We start from the raw sequence: 20,022 nt of genomic DNA on the forward strand, positions 1-20,022 counted from the left end.
TTACTTTGACGATATTTTGATTTACAGTACGAACCAATAAGAGCATATGGATCACTTGAGGCAAGTCTTGAGAGTACTCCGTGCAGAGAAGCTATACATCAATCTCAAGAAGTGTTCCTTTATGCTGCCCAAGGTTGTATTCATTGAATTCATAGTGTCATATAAAAGACTTAAAGCTGATCCGGAGAAGATCAAGAGCATCACTGATTGGCCTATACCAAAGACATTAACAGAAGTCTGTAATCCATGGTTTGGCTTCCTTCTATAGGAGATTCATTCGGAATTTTAGTGCAGTTATGGCACCTGTCACTTAATGCATAAAGGCAAGTAAAGGGAAGTTTGAATGGACAGTTACAACAATCAAAGCCTTCGCTCTTGTAAAGAGGAAGATGACAGAGGCACCAATCCTACGCCTACCAGATTTTGACACAGTATTCGAAGTAGCTATGGATTCTTCATATGTTGGGTTAGGAGAAGTGTTGATGCAAGGAGGACACCCCATCGCTTTCTATAGCGTGAAATTGAATAAAGCCAAGAAGCGCTATTCGACTTATGATCTGGAGCTATATACAGTCGTCCAAGTGCTACGCCATTGGAGACACTACCTCATTGGTAAGGAGTTTATTCTATATACTGATCATGAGGCATTGAAGCACCTTCACTCTTAGAAGTTGATTAGCCACCGGCATGCCAAATGGGTAGCTTACTTGCAGGAGTTCATATTTGCTATGAAATACAAGGCGGGAAAAGTGAACATAGTGGCTGATGCACTTAGCTGGAAAGTGCTCACACTTAATACATTTTCAGCACATGTTATTAACATTGATCAGATACGAGGAGAGCACACATTTGATCCTGATTTCAGCACTGTATGTGCAGAGTTGCAACAGGGTGGATAGAACCTAAAGTACTCCATTCATGATGGGTACTTATTCTTTGGCACACGACTATGCATTACAAACTCTTCCCTACATCATCACATCATAACGGAGTTACATAGAGGAGGATTGGGTAGACATTTTGGGAAGGATAAGACTCTTGCACAGGTGACATATCGATACTATTGGCCATGCATTGCAAAGGATATCGATCATGTGATCAAAAGATGCTATGTATGTCAGTTAGCAAAAGGCGAAAAACAAAACACAGGTTTATACTCTCCACTACATGTTCCTCATGCAACATGGCTTGATGTTAGCATGGATTTTATTCTTGGACTACCCCTACTAGAGAGCGATATGATTCCATTATGGTGGTTGTGGATCGTTTCTCTATGATGGCCCATTTCATACCTTGTCGCAAGACTTTTGATGCTTATCAGGTTGCAAAGCTCTTCTTCAAGGAGGTAGTACGACTACATGGGCTGCCCACTAGTATTGTCTAACCGTGATGTTAAGTTCATGAGTTATTTTTGGAAGACATTGTGGATGAAAACAAATACAAAGCTGAACTTTTCAATTGCATTTCATCCACAGACTGACAGACAGACAGAGGTAGTGAACCGAAGCTTGGGAAATCTGTTGAGATGTTTGGTTCAAGATTATGAGAAGACATGGCCTTCCATCCTCGATATTGCTAAGTTTGCCTACAATAGTTCAGTGAATAGGACAACGGGTTGTACTCCTTTTGAGATCTTGCTTGGAGTTCAACCTAAGTGACTTATTGATCTTATGTCACTCCCACCCCAAGCTCGAGTTAGCATTGAGGCTGATGAGTTTTTACGCCATATTACTGAGGTGCATGCCAACGTTTGACGACGTATTGCCTTGAATAATGAGGTTTATAAGGCTTCAGCTGATCGTCATCGGCGTTATGCGGAGTTCAAACCCGAGGACATGGTGATGATACGTGTCAATCCTGAACGGTTCCAAACTGGTGTTAATATTAAACTCCACCCACGGAATATGGGTCCCTATAAGGTGCTGAAACGTATAGGACCTAATGCTTATGTTCTTGAGTTGCCTGATGATATGACCATAAGCAATGTGTTTAATGTGGCTGATCTTCACCTTTATGTTGGGCACCATTCGGATGATGGAGACACGGAGCAAATGTTGAGGCTGCTCCAACTGAAGCCGCCTACTACTGATATCATTGAAGATGTCTTGGATGATAACTACAAGACTACCTGTCGTGGTACAGGCTATCACACTTTCCTTGTCAAGTGGAAGGGCTGTCCCCGTAGTGACTGTACTTGGATCCATGCTGATGACTTCAAGAGACTTGATCCCAATTTGTATGAGCGCTACTTGTCCCTTACCCATTCATCGGAGACGAATGTTTTCAAGCCGGGGAGAGTTGATGCAGCATTGAAGACTTACTCAAGGAGGAAGAAAGGGGTCGACCATAGTGGCTGAGATGGGTCGACCAAGCCTAGTCTATTGGCCCATGATTTGGGCCTTGATGAGGGTTAATTAGTTGTTAATTTAGTTTCTAATTTAAGTCATTAATTAGTTTCTAAATTCAGTCAAAAGTTAGTTTCCTAGTTTTTTATTTTCAGAATTGGAAACTAGAGGAGTTGTCTTTTATTTAGTTTCCTATTTGTAAACCCCCCTCCATCATTGTTATAAATAAAGGAGAGGGCTCCCATTAAGCACCAAGATTTTATGAAACAAAAAAACAAGCTTGCTCCTGCCGCTATGTCTTTGTTGAGACACCCTTGGGTTTGATCAAGGTTTTGGGACTGGTGTTTGATCTGGTCGACACTCTGCGGTGGGAAGCCTGAGTGGATCTTCATTATTTATGGTTTTCTTGTTATTAATCTCCTTCAGCATCTCAGGTAAGTGGTCTGAACTCCTTGCAATTTCTGGGTTTTAAGAGTCCCAGATTTCCCCCCACCGACCTGTACTGTTCTAAGAAACCAGCCATCTGATGGCTTTGAATTTCTGGTCGAGTGTTACCCCCACTGAGAGGAAGATTCGAGTCCAATTTTAGAGTAATAAGGCTAGGGGATTGTCTGATATATTAAATCTCTCTAATCTGGTCGATCTCTGTTCTGTCCCACTTCTGCCCTGAACTTTGGTTCGATTGCTCTAACTGTTGGTGCTTTAATTTTGGTATTTGTTTTCTCTGGTTCAGTCTCTGATATTGAAGCATTAAGCCACTGATTTCCTAATCCCTAGTCAGTCACAGAAACTCAGAAACTCTGAGATCAATAGGGCTGATTTTGTTTATTTATTCAGTTTTACCATTATTTTTGTTGATTGGATTATTTGGTATTTGGGTGGTTGTTCTTTGATTAAAAGTTCTTACAGTTGAGACTTGGTTAGACCCCTATCCTAGTCTACATTACCCTTCCCCCCTCCCTCTAGGTCATCATGGAAGAGGTAATAAAGCATTCGGTCCCTCTTGCCCAGTGTCTCATTTAGCTTCTCCTCAGCTTGGGATTTTGTTCCTACCCACAATCCCCTCGCCCCTTGGCATACGATTTTTTGGTTCAAGGGTTACATCCCTCGTTATAGATTTATTGCTTGAGAGCCCTCTCTTACTGCCTTCCCACCCATCTTTTTTCCTGTCACATCCATGCCCCCCCAGCTTGTTATCTTTGCTGGAACAAGTTGGAAGACTCTGATCACCTTTTTTTCGGATGCCCATTCTCTTCCTCTGTCTACTAAAGAATCCTTAAATCCTGTTGGCCTAGTAGGAAAAGACTTCTCACCTTTACTCATGAGTGGATTTGGGTTGATATGACTTTTGCTATATCTTATTTATGACTCCGCAGGTAAACTTGCCTTCTGCACTGCCATTAACCACATTTGGATGGAGCAAAATCTTAGAAGATGGACCTCCTACTCTTGTTCTATTGACATGATTTGGGATGCCATCTTTTTTTATGTTAGCACTAATATCCATATGCTTCCTCACAGGCCGGTTAGAGATTACCGAAGGAGGCTCATTGTTGTCTCCTAGGGTCTCCCTCGGTCCATTCTCTAGTCCCCCCCCCCTTGTGGGATTTTTCCCCTCACTCATGTTTGCTTCTTTTCCCCAAGGGGCTTTGTTTTTTCTTCCCCCCTCCCTTCTCCCATTGTAAATGAATTTTCACCCAAAAAAAAATAAAAAAATATTGGATAATCATATAAGGCCAACAATGATATATGGAGCTGATTTGGGTAGTGAAGAAACAACATATGAACAAATTGAGTGTAGATGAAATTAGGATGTTGATATGGATGAGTGGTAAAAATAGAAAATATAAAATAAAGAGTGAACAAATTAAAGCTAATCAGGAGTAGTGCTGCTCATACTTGATAAGTTGCGAGAAAGGTGTTTAAGGTGGCACAAACGGTGCAACGGAGGCCTTTGAATGCTCCTGTATGGAGGGTAATTTGATTTAGATTGAAAGAGCTGAAAGAGCTAAAAGAGCCAGGGGTAAGGGCCGTAAGGCTAAAATGACTCTTGGAAAAGTGGTGAGGAAAGACATGCATAGCTAAGGACGAGTAACAACTAACAAGTATGGCTTGAATAGAGTTGAATCAAGAAAAAGGATCCATGTGGCCCATCCCATTTAGTTGGGAAAAGGCTGTGTAGTTTCAGTTGTATGAGTGTTACTTATTTGTTCTGTATCTCCATTAATTTGCACAGGAGGGAAAGAGTTTGTTTTTTCCGAACAGAACTGTAGTTGGTTGACCAGACATCACAATTTTGTGTTAGTAGTATCTTTTACTTATTAATTATGGTAGATCATTCAATTTATTGGCAAGATTGGATTGATCCATTATGGATCATCCTATCCTCCTTGTTGGGATACTCAATGGTAATCTGAACTGGTTTCAATAGAGACAATTTGATCCTTTATGTTGGTCCTTGAAAAATGGTTACCTGTAATGATATCCTTTTTCTTATGACAGGATTGATTGTGGAATTTAAGAGATCAAAAGAAAATGATGGTAAAACGCACAAACATAAAATGATGGTAAAATGCACAAACATAAGACATACACACAAACAAGACAAAGATATACGTGTTTCGGCCTTTGGCCTACGTCCATAGGTGAAAACACGATAAAAAATTCACCATGTATTGTGAAATGTACAAATCATGGCTGTTCACTCTCTAAATACCCAAGATCCAATTACTCCCAAATGAGTACTCTCTCTCACTACTCTACAAAATGTCTCTTTCTAATTTCTGCTCACACACAAATTAAACGAAAGAGCAAGAGTCTTTACTCTCCCTAAACTTTCCTCTCTCTCCCCTTTATATAGAGGTGTCAGGAGGTGTTATTGTTATATGGGGTCCCACTTGCTGTCAAAGTTGACTTTTGGTATCTCGTATTGTTCATGTTTTTGCATCTGTGCCGCACCGCCGTCAACACTTGTCCATTTGCATTATCTTCTATTCCATTTTTACATCGTGTTGTATTGTCTTCTGCATTGCCTCCGTGTGGTGTTTCCGTGAGTGTTTTTTTTTGTGAGCAAGCAACAAATAGCCACAACATAAAATCATAAAGGGAAATTTTCTTGTACCACCCCTAAAAATCCCCATAACTTGGAGTGACCCCCAAAAATGAAAATAATATCCACCGCACGCCTAATTTGTAACACCGTTAACTGAAAGCGAGAAATGACCTTTTTTCCCTCATACTTAAACTCTAAAAAAGAGCCCAGTTTTACTTCTTCCAAACCAAAACCTATTTCACTCTTGTCTTTGACTTCTTGGCCACCGACATTGGAGCCTCTCCTGCCGAATCATGTGGTTTGATTCTCCGGTGTCCTGGAATCCTCCTCTCCCACGTCGACTTATGCCTGAGACGCACACTTCTCTTCCTCAGAGAATTGGGGCTGGAGAAGCTTAATTTGCCTGCCTCCCTCAATGCTCATTTGCTGAACACTTAGGTCGAGAAACTTGAAGCGAAGATTAAGTTTTTGCAGAGTTTAGGGTCTTCCCATGAGGAATCTTCTAGGGCTTGTTCTCGTCTACCTACAATTTTTGGGTACAATATCGAGAATAATATGAGGCCCAAGTTTAAGTATTTGGTGAAAGAGATGGAGAGAGATATCCAAGAACTGAAGGAGTTCCCGTAGTATTTTGCCTTCATCCTGGAGAAACGAATTGTGCCGAGGCATTTGCATTTGAAGGAGAGGAACGTTCAAGTACCGTTGCAGAGGATGCTGTTATGGAGTGATGAAAAATTTTACACCAAATGGAAGTGAAATTAGGTATGATTGCTCAGCCGTTACTTGATTGTATATTCTCTCCTGTCTCATTAATTTGATTTTTTGAGTTCCACTAAGTACATTTTCACTGTGAAAGAAACCTAAGCAGATCAATAGTTTTATGATAATCTAAATGGTATATAGTAGCCAGACGCCCCAGTAACAAATTCATGGTGGGTGGATCATTCTTAACAATTTTATTCTTTTAAAAACACAGATTGACCTTTCCATCAGAAATGCCTTATGGTGTCATTATTTCCATTTCCATTATTCAAGATTGAAGGCGAAAGCTTCCCATTTATACGTTCCTATTTATTAATTTTACAAGGTTGGGTCTTTGTTTTCCATTTGCAATGTATCCTTAACAATTATTTCAAGAAGGCAAAGTGAGACCACATATGGGTAGAGTAAGTCGATTTCAGTTATCACTCCGAGTAGAGCTTAGGGATTTCACTTTCCAGTCAGAGCAGAGGTTAGGGATTTTGGGAAATTTTAGTGCCCAAACTCTGCTTTACTAATTGAGGCAAAGGAAATTATGGTAAATTTACATACTCGTAAGGGTAGATTGGCCATTTAGACAATAAATGACTGATGATATCATCGCTTAACGTCCTAATCCTAACAGAATGGGTTTTTTACAAATAATTTTATGAAAGTGAGGTGTATACTGAATATTATTTTCATTTTTGGGTGTCACTCCAAGTTATGGGGATTTTTAGGGGTGGTACAAGAAAATTTCCCAATCATAAAATTCAAACATGCACCCAATGAAAGTAAAAAAAGGGATATTAACGTTGGTGGATGGCTGCCCATATGGCGGGACCTACCAACAAATTTTCACCTTCCGTTACTGCATACAAACCTTTGATTTAGGCACCATTTGATAATGTTCCATTTCTACCGTTTCTGCGTTTTCTTGTTCCCAGAAACGGAGAAACAACCTAAAAAACGTTCGATAAAGTTGTTTTGTTTCATCTGTTTCTAGAAACATAAATCAAAATTTATGCCTATTTATAATTCTAGAAACAACTTTGACGAAACAAGTCCGACTTGTTTTGTTGTTTCTAGAAACAAATTTGAGAGAAAAAAAGGCTATTGTGCCTAATAAATCTCTCAACTATTTAAACCTAAAAAGAGGCAACCTAACCTTCTCTCCCTTTTGGGCATTCGATGATACTAATGGGTTTTTTAGTGGCATTATGTCTGCCAAAAACATTTCGAGAAATAGGTTTATCAAACACTAAAAAATCCATTTTTGTTTCTAGAAATGTGAAAAGCCGTTTCTGCTGTTTTTAGACACAGAAACAGTAGAAACGTTATCAAACGGTGCCTTAGTCTTCTGCACAACGGCCCCCAAAGGGGCTCTCAAGTTTCAAGTGCTGTCGACACTAGCTCAAGGAGAGTAAGACATGTGCTCCTCTTCTTCTTAGAAATACTCTGTCATTTACTCGCCTTTCTATCTAGCTAAATGGTGGACCTGTTAGCTTCTTTAATGTGTATTGTGGGCTTCGGCAAGGTGATCCGCTCTCCCCTCTATTATTCATATTGGCAGAAGTTCTTTGTAGAGGAATTCAGAAGCTCATTGATTCAAATGAAATCAAGACCTTGGCAGGGCCACGTGGGGTAAAAATTCCATCCTATCTGCTTTTTGTTGATGATATTTTTATCTTCATAAATGGATCAATTAGGTGTGTGAGAAATCTGAATTTGTTCCTCCCAAAAATATCAAGCTTTTTCGGGTCAGCATATAAGCTTAGAGAAAAGTAAAGTCTTTTATGGGAAAATCCAGCAGCAAGAAGATAGCGGATCTCTCAGGTATTGGGGATTCCCAGCTGTAATTTCCCAACAAAATATCTGGGAGTGGAGCTATTCAAAGGAAGGGTAAGAAGGGATCCTTTCCTTCCTTTAGTGGATACAATTAAATGAAGGCTTTTTGGTTGGACGGGCAAATTACTCATGGCGGGAAGGGTGTAATTGATGAACTCGGTGATAGCTAGCATCCCGCTTCATAATTTTGCAATCTATTAGTGGCCCTCATCTTTGGTGGTTCTCATGGAGAGGTGGATGAGAATTTTTTTACATGGTCTGGGGACGTGGATTCTGCAAAAAAAATTACTATGAAATGGGATTCGGTTTGCAAACCCAAGGAGGAAGGTGGGTTGGGAATTAGAAGATCTCGGGATGTGAATATGGTTTTTCTTAGCAAAATTGTGTGGCAGATTAAGCATAAGAAGTCAGCCATGGGGAGTTTTTTCAAAGCAAGATTTCTAACTAAAACTGGTGAGATGAGAAAATTTTATAAATCTTCATCTGTTTGGCCAGGAATTAAAAAATTGTGGAACTTTGTGGCTAGTAAGGAAATGTGGGTCATTGGTAATGGAGAAAAGATTTTGTTCTTGAAGGATAGATGGGTTGATGGATGGTCTATTGAGGAGAGATTGGGAGTGGATCCTTCTCTCTTCCCAAGAGAGATATGTGAAGGATTTTTTTCATAAATTCTCATTGGAATCTGCCACTGGTTGTCTCTGAGAATCTGAGATCCATATTTAACAAGGTGAGATCTATTGATATTCCTGCTTTCCAGGCTGAAGATAGGTGCTGTTGGAGTCCCTCCTTGTTGGGGAATTTCACTATAAAATCTGCTTGGGAGGAGATCAGAAGAAAGAACCCAAAGGTGCCTTGGTTCCAGTGTCTGGAATAGTGGTGTTCTGCCTCGTCAAGCTTCATTTGGCTGGAAATTGATGCAGGGTATTTTATCTATTGATGAGATGGTAAAAAAGAAGGGTGTTTGCTTAGCCTCCAGATGTGAGTTGTGTCTTGAAGCAGTTGAATCAATGCAACACTTATTTTTGGAGTGTAATTATGCTAAGGAGATTTGGGTCTCATTTGCTTCAATCTTCAATATTCGCTGGATCCATCATGCCTCTGTTCATGAGATGTTCCAATGGTGGAGAGCTAAAGGCAAAATGGTGCCAGTTAAGCAGGCCTGGGCAGCTGGATTTATTCTTATTCCTCTTTTCCTGTGGCAGCAGCGAAATTCAAGAAGGTTTCAAGGACAAGGGATAAGGGCAGAACTTATCTTGCGTCAAATTTTGCTGCTATTCGAGACCTTTTTCCAATCTCTTTAGATAATAGAGTATTAGTGGTAGATCTGATTTGTGCTCGAATGATAGGAATTTCCCTGCGTAATAGAAAAGCTACAGGAATTCTTGAAATAATCTGGTGCGCTCCTCCTCCAATGTGGCTGAAACTAAATATTGATGGTTGTTCCCTCGGGAACCCAGGACGAGCAGCGGCGGATGGGCTTATTCGAGATTCAAATGGAAGAGTAGTCTCCTCCTTTGGATCTTACTTGGGAGTTAGAAATAACTACGAAGCAAAGTTTCAAGGCCTGATTCAAGGAATTAAAGCGGCAAAGCAGTTGGGGATCGAAAGGTTATGGATTGAGACTGATTCATTTGCAGTGACACTGGCAGTTTATTCAAAAAAATTACCATGGTGTTTATTGCAAGACTGGAGCTCTCTTTGGCCATATCTTTCCAGCATTCAATGGAAACTAACTCATTGCTATCGAGAGGCAAACCCAATTGCAGATTACTTGGCTAAAAGGGCTGCTCGAATTAGATCAAACGTCTCTTCTCCGTCTTTTCCTCGTTCAATGATGGATGAGATTAGATGGGATACTGAAAGTAGGCCAAAATATAGATTCTATTAGCTATGTTTTGTGGAGTTGTGGCCCCTTTTCCTTGTTGATGCAATGCCGAAGGTGAGGAAAGGAGCCCAAGATTAATTCTCCTCCTTTTTTTGTAATCTTGTATCTGGTGTCCTTCTGGACCCAGCGTTTATCTTGTTTCTCCTATTTTTTTTCTTTTTAATACACATGAATTTTTACCCAAAAAAATTGGTAACCATCCCACTGAGAAGATTCAGGATCTCCGACAACCTCTTATTACATAAAAATGCTCTTGAACCTTAAAAATCTGTCGTGGAACTATCCTGCCAAAAATAAAGGTCACTCTTTCTCTTTCCTTTCATCACAATGACAGCACCTTTCAAAACTCTTAAAACTCCACCTTTTGCTAAATACTTACAACCATTAGAGTAAAGAGTACCGAAAAAAATCAAATTCTTCCCTTAAATCTGGATCGTGTGAGTCAAAATATTGATACTACTGTCATGCATCTTGATTTGGTTTGTTCCTATTCCCTCAGTTTTATAGGACATAATATTATCCAGTAAGATGGTACCACCATTAGTGGACTGATAGGTGGCAGACCATTAGCTATTAGGATGCATATGATAGGAACACCTTGAATCTAGTATCCATTCATTACTTGAGCGCAAATCATTAACAGCTACTGAAAGGATGTTTTCGGCATCTAGGGAATTTTCTTCCACGACTTCAGCAACAATAGAAGAATTATCGCTGTATCCATCCTTTTGCTTATTTTTAAGTTTTTGACAAATTCCACTTAATGTGCCCCTTCTTGTGACAATAACATTCAACAACGTGATTAGATCTGAATTGGCTTATTTTAGAGCCCTTTTTTTCACATTTCATCTCCATTATTCCTTAACACTTCTTTTCTTGACTCCCTAGAGTTTTTGATGAAATTTTAACCTCTTTCATACTAATGGTATCTTTTCCATGGAGCATTATTGTAAAAAAAGTTCATAGGAAGGAGGTAAATAACACAATAAAATAAGGGTTTGGTCCTTGTCTTCAATTCTAATATCGATATTCCTTATATCCATAATGATTCTATTGAATTCATAATGCTCCTTAATGGGCATACCTTCCTTACTTCGAAGGGTGTTGTGACTCTGTTTCATGCACAACCTATTGGGTTGGGGGGGAGTGTCATGTACAGGCTTTTGAGCTTCAACCATAGCTTTGCCACCATGTCTTCCTCTACAACATTGCGCAACACCTTGTTGGCTAGTCTTAGGTGAATTGCATTGCATACCTTTCATCAGTCTTTTCTTTGCTTTGATGGACATTGTTTCAGTCACCTACCTTTCCCTAAAGTGCCTTTTGAAAGGCCAGTTGAACCAATCATCTTAATGCGCCATAAACTGAAACTGATTTTACCGTCAAATTTCTTGATTTTGTATTTCTCCAACATCTTTGAAACTCCAACCAAACTCTGATAAGCTTTGATCCTAGTTTTTTATGACAGCATTGATAGTTGGTGTTATGAGATCAAGAGAAAATGATGGTGGGCAGTCACTTTCTAAATACCCTTAATCTAGTTGCACCCAAATTAATACTCTCACTACACTCTACAAAATGTATCTCTCTAATTTCTCTCAGAAATAACTAAACAAGAGGTCAGGGGTGTCTGTACTGTCTCTAAACTGTCCCCTCTCTCCCTTTATATAGAGGTGTCACAATCATATGTGGGTCCTACTTGCTGAGTTGCTGTCAATTGACTTCTGGTATCTCACATTTTCTACATTTCCGCAGCTGCGCCATACCTCCTTGTACCTGTTTCCACATGCATTAACTTCTGCACCACTTTTGTGTTGTGCCATCTTTGTCTTATCGCCTTCCCGTGGTGTTTGCATGAATTTTGTTTTGTTTTTGTGTATTTTTTTTTCTGGTCGACAGGGCACAAATAGCCAAAAAACAGAGCCACACCATAAATGCAACTATGACCGGACATATCACAGAATTCAAATATGAAGCCACACCATAAATGCAACCATGAATGTCAACCAGGCATGTCACATAATTCAAACACCAAGTCCATAAAATGCAAAAAGGAAATGTTAAAATTGGTGGATGACTGCCACATGGTGAGACCTACCAACACACTTCAACCATGTAAAAGGTTTGTCATTGTGTGTGATGTTTTTTCTTTCTTGCAATTCTTTGTTGTAAGAAACATGTTCTCCACTTTAGGTTATAATGTTTTCTTTTATCAGTAAAAAAAAAATAATTTGCGCGTTCCCCAATGTTGTAACCCTAAAAGTGAAAATTGCCTAATTTGTTTCCCTTGATTATTTGGGTGTGCCATCTCTTATCTGGGAGAAATTTTTATGGGCAAGATTAATTGTAGCAGGGCATCATATTATGACATCAAATACTAATGCACAATTGTATTCACTTTTTGGGTAGGATACTTTACTACTTAAGAAATGATTTGGCTAAGTTTTATTTTTATTTTTATTTTTTTATTTTTTATTGATCTAAGGTGTCAGCCCACTTTGTTTTCTTTTCTATTTTAGTTATTTTATCACAATTAAATTGGTAACACATTGTCTTGGTTTTAATGCGGATGTTAAAGTTAAATGGTAACTGGGAATATATAAATACAGCATAGATGATCCCTAATCTCTTTATATGCTTTCTTCATTTGGGATCCCTGCTCACAAACTATGCCTGAGGATGTCTTGTTGAAATGTCTACTAATCCTATTTAAAATTGTCTGAATTTACATTGTTTTCTAATTTTGAGCCATTTTTGTTACATTTTCTTTTTATATTATTACTATCCAGGTGTTGATTGAGGCTGTAGAAAATCATATGCCCCAAGTAATTGTCATTGATGAAATTGGTACAAAACTTGAAGCAATAGCTGCGAGCACGATTGCACAGCGTGGGATACAGTTAGTTGCCACTGCTCATGGAGTAACAATAGAGAATCTAATTGTGAATCCTTCTCTGGAGATGCTTGTTGGAGGGATACAGGTAAAACGAGTATAACAATTTTGAGATATGTATTTAACCTTTTAGCTGCTGATAGGAACACTCATGGAATTGCAGATTTTAAACCCCATTGTGCAGACATTTGGAAATTTAACTTCATGTGAATTCAGATATTTTTAGATTATTATAATTTTTATGTTTCTTTATTAATGAATGTCAGATGTTAAAAACGGAAATCTTGAAGCTTTGTAAAACTAGATGTGCAATTTATATTGGGGGGGGGGGCGATTCAGCAATTTGCTATTGTAGAAACTGAATTTTAACACAAATTCTTAAGAGATTCTACAGATGATATGACACTAAATTTAACCTATAATGGTGAATAAGATTGCCAATATAAATTGGAAAAAGAATACATATATCACTGGCTTGTGTTCCAATTCCTGCAATTGTTGACGATATTGTGACTGATGGAAGGATCAAATTTCTTATTTTCATCATTCCATGGAAGGAAATAAATGGGCTTCGATGGACAGATTTACATTTTTATTTTTAATTTTTTTTTCTCACTCTGTTTTGACCAAGCTTCTGAAATACGTGATTGGTTCCAAATTGTACTTGTTATTTTCTAACATTCTGGTATAAAGTATTGCAATTTTCCTTTCTGCAACTCTCATTAATATGCTTGCTAAATGTTGGCTTATGTATACTGTATCAAAGCTCACATATCAGAAAATCTGTACATGTCTTACAACCCATGAGAGTGCTTAGAAAGTTAGGGGAGGGGGAGGAGAAGGAGGTAATCCTTTCAAGTTGCAGAATAAAAAACAGGGAAGGGAAAAAAAAAAAAGAAGAAAGGATTTTTGCATTGAATTTCCCTACACTTTGTGAAAACAAAATGACTTGTACTGTTATTTCTTAGTAAAAAACCAACAATTAAAGCAAGTGGTTTCTTTTTTGGGCTCTGGCGCTGGGGAGGGGGCAGTGTGTGGCTCAATAATAAGCGAGTTTCTTTTATACCTTACCTATATTAGATAACAGAATTTTATTGAAGATGAAGGATGACAAATAAAATTCTATAGTCCATGAAAACCACCAAGAGCCCTTTAGGGCTAAGATTGCACAAGGGGGACTACACAACAGGTTAGGGGTCCAGATACAGTGACTCTCTAGTGACCCCTAACTTGGCCAACTCATCTGCTAATGATTTAGCTGATTGCATCTTCCATACAAAATAAGAATTCTTTTCTGATCATAAAGATCTAGCTTTCCTAACTAAGTGGAAGTATCTCCATGCTCCTCTGACATGGCTTGTAACCAACAGTTTAATTAGAGTCCCATTCAATTACTTAAATGCTACCACACGTAGTTGATGGTGACTTACTTTTGATTTCATTATTTCAAAGAAAATAGATTCATCTTTCTTCATCTCTTTTGACATTTTTATATTTTTGTTTACATCATTTTCTTGTACATTCCACGCTGGCCCTGTGTTTGTTTCCTGGTAAATAAAGAGTGGAAAATTTCCAAGCCGAAGTTTTTCAAAGTTTTTACCACCTAAAAATTCACAGGCTTTGTTGGAATCCAATAAAAATGGGATTGAAAAAATCTTCTGAAAAATCTGCATATTTTTATTTGTATCTAAATTTTGCATGTGAAAACTTTTGATATGCTGTTGGAACAAAAACTCTTTGTTATCCCTATCATGGAATGTGGTGTTCCTCTTGGACTGAAAATTTGTCAGATAAATGCTTCCAGGTTGAAATTATACTGGAATCGTGAAATTTTTACTGTCATAATAAACGAAAAAGTGGGAAAGAAAACCATTGGAACTGAGAAGATACATGATTGAGAAGTCAACGAGAAAAGCGTAAGTGGTTAGACTGCATTACTTGAAAGAGAAAAAAAAGAGTGTTCTAACTAAAACACTGCCCAATCAGATCATGAGCATCCTTGATTTTACAAAGTGGAATTTGAGAATAGATGCGACTACAGATATTGGAATCAGATGGAAATGAGAAGTGTCTGTTTAGTTCTTTGAGAACCCTAACTGCCATCCAGCCATCGACATTGGATCGGGTGGTGTAAATTGGGAATCATGGGAGTTTGTTGTGTTATCTCTCTGATTTATTCCCAAGATCGATAGGAGTTCAGAGCTCCACCTACAGTTATGAAGTTGGGATTCTAACGAGGCATGGTAATTCTCAAGTAATGGAAGTCCAATCCAGCAGCTCAGGTTAAGCCTTGTCTAAAATCATTAATTGACAATCTTAAAGTGGCAGTTTCAACTTTCTAAAATTATCCAAGAAAATTAGAGTAGATTGAAAAGGAAGAACTTGAGACTAACAGTTTGACCCAACATAGACCTTTCTGAATTCTCCAAGAGACGGTCATCTGCTGACCATATGAAGACACCAGACATTTTTGAATCCTTCAAGCGAGTGAGTACTGTACTGGCACCAGACTTGTAGATGGTGGTCAGAAATTAGTCAGTTAGAAAATCTCTTTGACAAACCTGAAACGAGCTGGGCTGTATGACCATTGGAAGCCAGTTGATTTTTCTCTTAAAGGATCCTTCCATGAGACTGAAGTAAAATTTTCACCAGAATCATTTTATTCTGGATTTGAGCGTAAAACATTTTATCTTCTTGGTGTTGGTCCCCGTTATGAGATTTTATTTTTATTAATCAAAATATAGAGCTATACATATGTCTGCTAAACATATTTTCGCCCCTTTTTAATTGAATTAAATAGGCCTTTCATGACTTCATAGATTTAAATCTTAAGGAAACTAACTCCCAAATCCCTTCATAATAACTTTGGAGATGGGTGTAATTAACAGGACATCTTTAGTGTCACCCCAACAAAGTCCATTGCCAACTCTTCTGTCCCTTGGATAATATTTTTGGGATTTATTTATTCTTTACTCAGATTATAGGAAGTGATTCTACTTTTTAATTGCGTGAAGTTGATTTAGGTAAAACCATAGATTTCTTTCATCTTGTTCAGTTAATTTTGTGCATGTGTTCAAGAGTGTGACACTAGGTGATGAAGAGGCTAGCAGGAGAGGCGTCCAAAAGACAGTGCTAGAGCGGAAAGGACCCTCGACGTTTACTTCTGGTGTAGAGATTATATCCAAGTCTGAGTTGCGAGTTCACCGTAGTCTTGAAGCGACCGTGGATGCTATCTTTCAGGCATTTTCTTTACTCCTCTAATGTCTTCTTCTTCTTTAAAATAACTTCAATTCATTGGCTGTTTCTATATTCTGAGATACATTATTGATCTGTTTGATGGTTTGATGAAGGTTGGTCTCCAAAGTTTGAAGTTCGCAAATTAAATTCCAATGACTTGGGACATGATACACTAACTGTTGAGAAGGAACCTCTCATTGACGTTTCCTCCCTGGAGAAAAATGAAGTCATGATCAATGACATTCCAGAGATGAATGAAGAACAAAGCAGCTTCAATGAGTTCACTACTTATGAGCTTCCTGCAAACTTGGAAGACAGTTCTTGCAACGATGATTTGCCCCTTCATTTATATGTCTATGGGGTAAGATACTGACCTTGAAATATCTTGATAAAGTAGATATTATTCTATGAATCTTGTTTTGTCCTCAAAACTTTGTTAACCATGTCCTAAATTCTTTAGCTAATCTGGTGATGTGACTCTATCACACTTGAATCAGTTCACTCTACCTCGTTCTCGACGATGAAGGGTTCTAAAATCATTATAATTGAATCTCTTAATAGCAGGACGCATCTAAAATTCATGGCACTTTGGACAATCCCAATGTCTGTTTATTGCTTCCTGCATTTAGATTGTGCCTCTATTAACTGCATCTTTGAACTGAATAATTTTGCAACGCATAACTTAAAAGTTGTGTACTGGGATAATCACAAATGTTTCCTTCACATCTCTTTAAAGTAATGCTCCTTAAAACCCCCTAAACATCTGCCTTGTCACAGATTATTCCGTACTTTAATTTTGTAACATGTCTGCATTGCTATCTGTCCATCTGGTAAGTTTCGGCTCAAATATGTTTTCCCAAATGGCACTATAAAGCTCTGAGAAGCAGTTGAAAAGTCAATCTTGGCAATTTTGGTTCAATGGCTTAAAATACAATTGGAGAAGTTTAATACATGCTAGGCCAGATGGTTGAGATGGACCTGAAACTTGATGTTTGGCTAATGCATTGGATATGCTACACATTCAATGGTTATTTTGACCAACTTAGATATCCACGTGGCTCAAAATGGTGGGCCGTGAAGGAAAGGTTTCTTTCTGCAGGTTTTGCAAAAGACTTTTTTCTTTACACACATACAAAATGGTCTGCCACACTGCGGCACTGCCCACACCATTTAGATATGTGTTCCGAATTGTTGTTGTCAGGCTCATGGTATTGCATTACTGATGTTAATATTGATAGTTGCATGGAGGGACAGGATGTGCACCATTTAAAAGTTCAAATAAGCTTCTGTGTTTGTTTATTGATTGATGTGCCGGTGCATATGAGAAAAGGTTTTGTATTGGCTGTTTGGAGTTCGGAGTCGGACTTCTATGGACCTTTTTTTTTCTAATGCTTTCCTAGCTGCTTGGAAGGCTGGTTTTGACAATTATGATTGTATATGGGCAAACCTCTACTGATCTTAGACACAGATCCCTGGTTTTGTCAGATTTATACCCAATTATGTACTGCACTGATTGAGGGGTAAAACATATGTTCTTAAACCATAATTCCAGAATTTACCCAAAAAAAAAAAAAAAAAAACCATAATTCCAGTAAAATATATATATATATATATTTGACTTATTTCTTGTGGTATTTAATGCATAATATAAAAGCAAAAATGTCAGTTTGGAACTCATTGGCTGAGCAGTTATTCAGATCCCGGAGACGAGCATTATACAAGGGATCAAACAGATGAAAGTGGATCATGTGATTGGATTAACCAATAATATCAGCGCAGCAGATGCACTGCTTGCCTTGCAGTCCAAGTTAAAGAAGAACTCACGAATTCAAGCTGCAGTTAGATCTCAAGGCATTCCCATTTATGTGACGAAGGTAATTGTACTTGGTTGCTTTTCTACTGTCAAATATGAATTGAATATCATGATCTGAATACTAAGTTCTTTTCTTCTGTTGTAGACAACCTCAATGGTGCAGATACTGAAGGCAATGCAAGCATTGGTGAATGAACATGAAGTTGGGTTGAAGGGTTTAAAAGCTGATGAAAAGATGGGTTTGTCTGATAAGATTGACGCACTAGAGGTGAAATTGGATCACTTTAAATAGTATTTGGATTAAATAGCATTTGGGCAGCAGATTAAGTCTTGATATGGAATTGTATGAGAGTATGAAATTTGCAATCTTCCCCTGTCAAATCATGACACGTGGAAGTGAGAGCCTGGAGCCAAATTAACCAAATCTATGTTTCCCTCTTTTTCCCTATGCTACAGATGGAAGCTACAACTCCTTGCTTTCTTCTTGATAGCCATGTGATCCACAGTAATGGCGTAAAAATGAAATCAACAAGTGGGAACAAGACCCAGGCTTTTGCTTTTTGATCCGTTCTTAAAACTCTTTGTGTCTGATGAAGATGGTCCACGATGTCATGATTTTGACAGCAAATGGAAATAAATGTCGATGGTATGAGAGGAGGAACAGTCACTCCTTTCCTTTTCCATGGCAGTAAGCTGTCTAGTTACTTCTGCATGGTTCTGATTTAACCCTGACTGTCGAGTTTTTGCGTGAAGTACCTTTGGTCCTTTGTCTCAATATTGTCTCAAGCAGCTTCAATATTTTAGTAAGATATATCAAGGCCATGGTTAGTAGATGGTAAGAAAAGGGTCATTTTTACCAAAAAATGTTACGTTATTGCATTAATGGTGCTGTTCTTTTACATTTGCCAATGCATAGATGATGACCCTTATTGCTGCATCTGGCAAATGCAGTCTTATAATTTGCATCCATTAAGCCCGTTAAGAGTTCATCTTCATTGGCAGGAGGCTCGATTAGCCATCGAGCAAGTTGTAATCCTGAAAGGGGAACCTGTGGAGCTACTGGCAAGGTCATCCCACATTATGTCTCTTCAGATGGACCTCATTAAGAAGTACCAGTTACAATTGGAGAAAGTCGGCAAGGAGCCAGATGTACGACTGAGAATACTTCCGTTTCAGATTAAGATGGACGACGAGAGTAGGCATGTTCATGACAAGATTGAGACAGATAATGAGGATGAAGATGAAGAAGATTTTAGCATCCAAGTTGGTGAAATAAACGGTTCTTTCTACAGTGTAGGCAGATTACCTCTCCTCCCTGATTAACCAGGTACAAATAATAAAATTATTTTTTCCATGTATATCAATGCATTGGAGTGAATATGTACATACATGTATGTATTGAAACAAAAATGGATGAATGTGATGGAAATGGATATTATGGAAAACAGAAAATACCTCAAAATTGGCTTTTTTTCAGGGTCTACTGCATTAGTTTATGTAAACTAGCCAGATAATGAGGAAGAGTCTGCCATCAACATCATCTTAGAATTCTTTTAATTTTAAAGATGTGGAGGTATAGCAGTTAATATGGAACCATGCCGTGGATCAAGATAAGGTTTTCTTCTTTTTGGAATAAAATTATGCAGAGGGAAGTACATAAAGAGTTGGCAAAAGAGGTTCAAATTGAAAACTATGATATCCATTTTAACTTTGGAGGAGATGGAATGGAATGCGGGTACTAGTGAGAGTTTTTTTGTTGTTCAATTAATGGTACGATCACAATTCCTATGTTTAGTTGGGCCGGAAAGTGTTTGAATATAAAAGATTTTTCTCAAGTGCCTCAAACTGTCTGTAAGTCTTATTCGATTCAAAATGGAAAGATGCTACTACAATGGTTGATCAAAGTAAGTTGGTTGGGCCACAGAAAGAGGTCAACTTTTTAATTTAATTGGCAAAGCTTGGGTTGCCACTGTAAAGGTCAACCTTTAAACTAGAAGCTCTTTTTCTTTTCCGTCCAATCCAACACAGCTAGACGTAGAGGTCTAGTCACTTGATTCCTTTCTCCATCAAATATTCTCAAGAACTGTGGAAACTGGTAAGGATAATCCCTCTGCACACCCCCCCCCCCCAAAAAAAAAAAAAAAAAAAGACTATAAAGAAATAAAGGATAGGATAATCAAGTTTGGTTTTTTTTTTTTTTTTTTTTTGGGC

General features: G+C 38.2%; 1 protein-coding gene and 1 pseudogene across 1 annotated transcript in view; both read left to right on the forward strand.

Annotated features, from left to right (window-relative positions):
- Positions 1 to 19,251, forward strand: part of LOC122070314 (protein SEEDLING PLASTID DEVELOPMENT 1) — a 50,583-nt gene extending 31,332 nt beyond the window's left edge. Inside the window, exons 4-9 of the mRNA XM_042634441.1 lie at positions 12,658 to 12,849; positions 15,840 to 15,997; positions 16,107 to 16,359; positions 17,696 to 17,872; positions 17,957 to 18,079; positions 18,814 to 19,251. Of these exons, the coding sequence (XP_042490375.1) occupies positions 12,658 to 12,849; positions 15,840 to 15,997; positions 16,107 to 16,359; positions 17,696 to 17,872; positions 17,957 to 18,079; positions 18,814 to 19,134 (1,224 nt within the window). The 3' untranslated portion in view covers positions 19,135 to 19,251. The remainder of the gene's footprint in view (positions 1 to 12,657; positions 12,850 to 15,839; positions 15,998 to 16,106; positions 16,360 to 17,695; positions 17,873 to 17,956; positions 18,080 to 18,813) is intronic.
- On the forward strand, positions 5,599 to 6,153 carry LOC122070313 (annotated as a pseudogene).
- Positions 19,252 to 20,022: the final 771 nt, after the last annotated feature.

This window comes from Macadamia integrifolia, unplaced genomic scaffold (genome assembly GCF_013358625.1).
Source record: "Macadamia integrifolia cultivar HAES 741 unplaced genomic scaffold, SCU_Mint_v3 scaffold885, whole genome shotgun sequence".
Classification (NCBI taxonomy): Eukaryota; Viridiplantae; Streptophyta; class Magnoliopsida; order Proteales; family Proteaceae; genus Macadamia; species Macadamia integrifolia.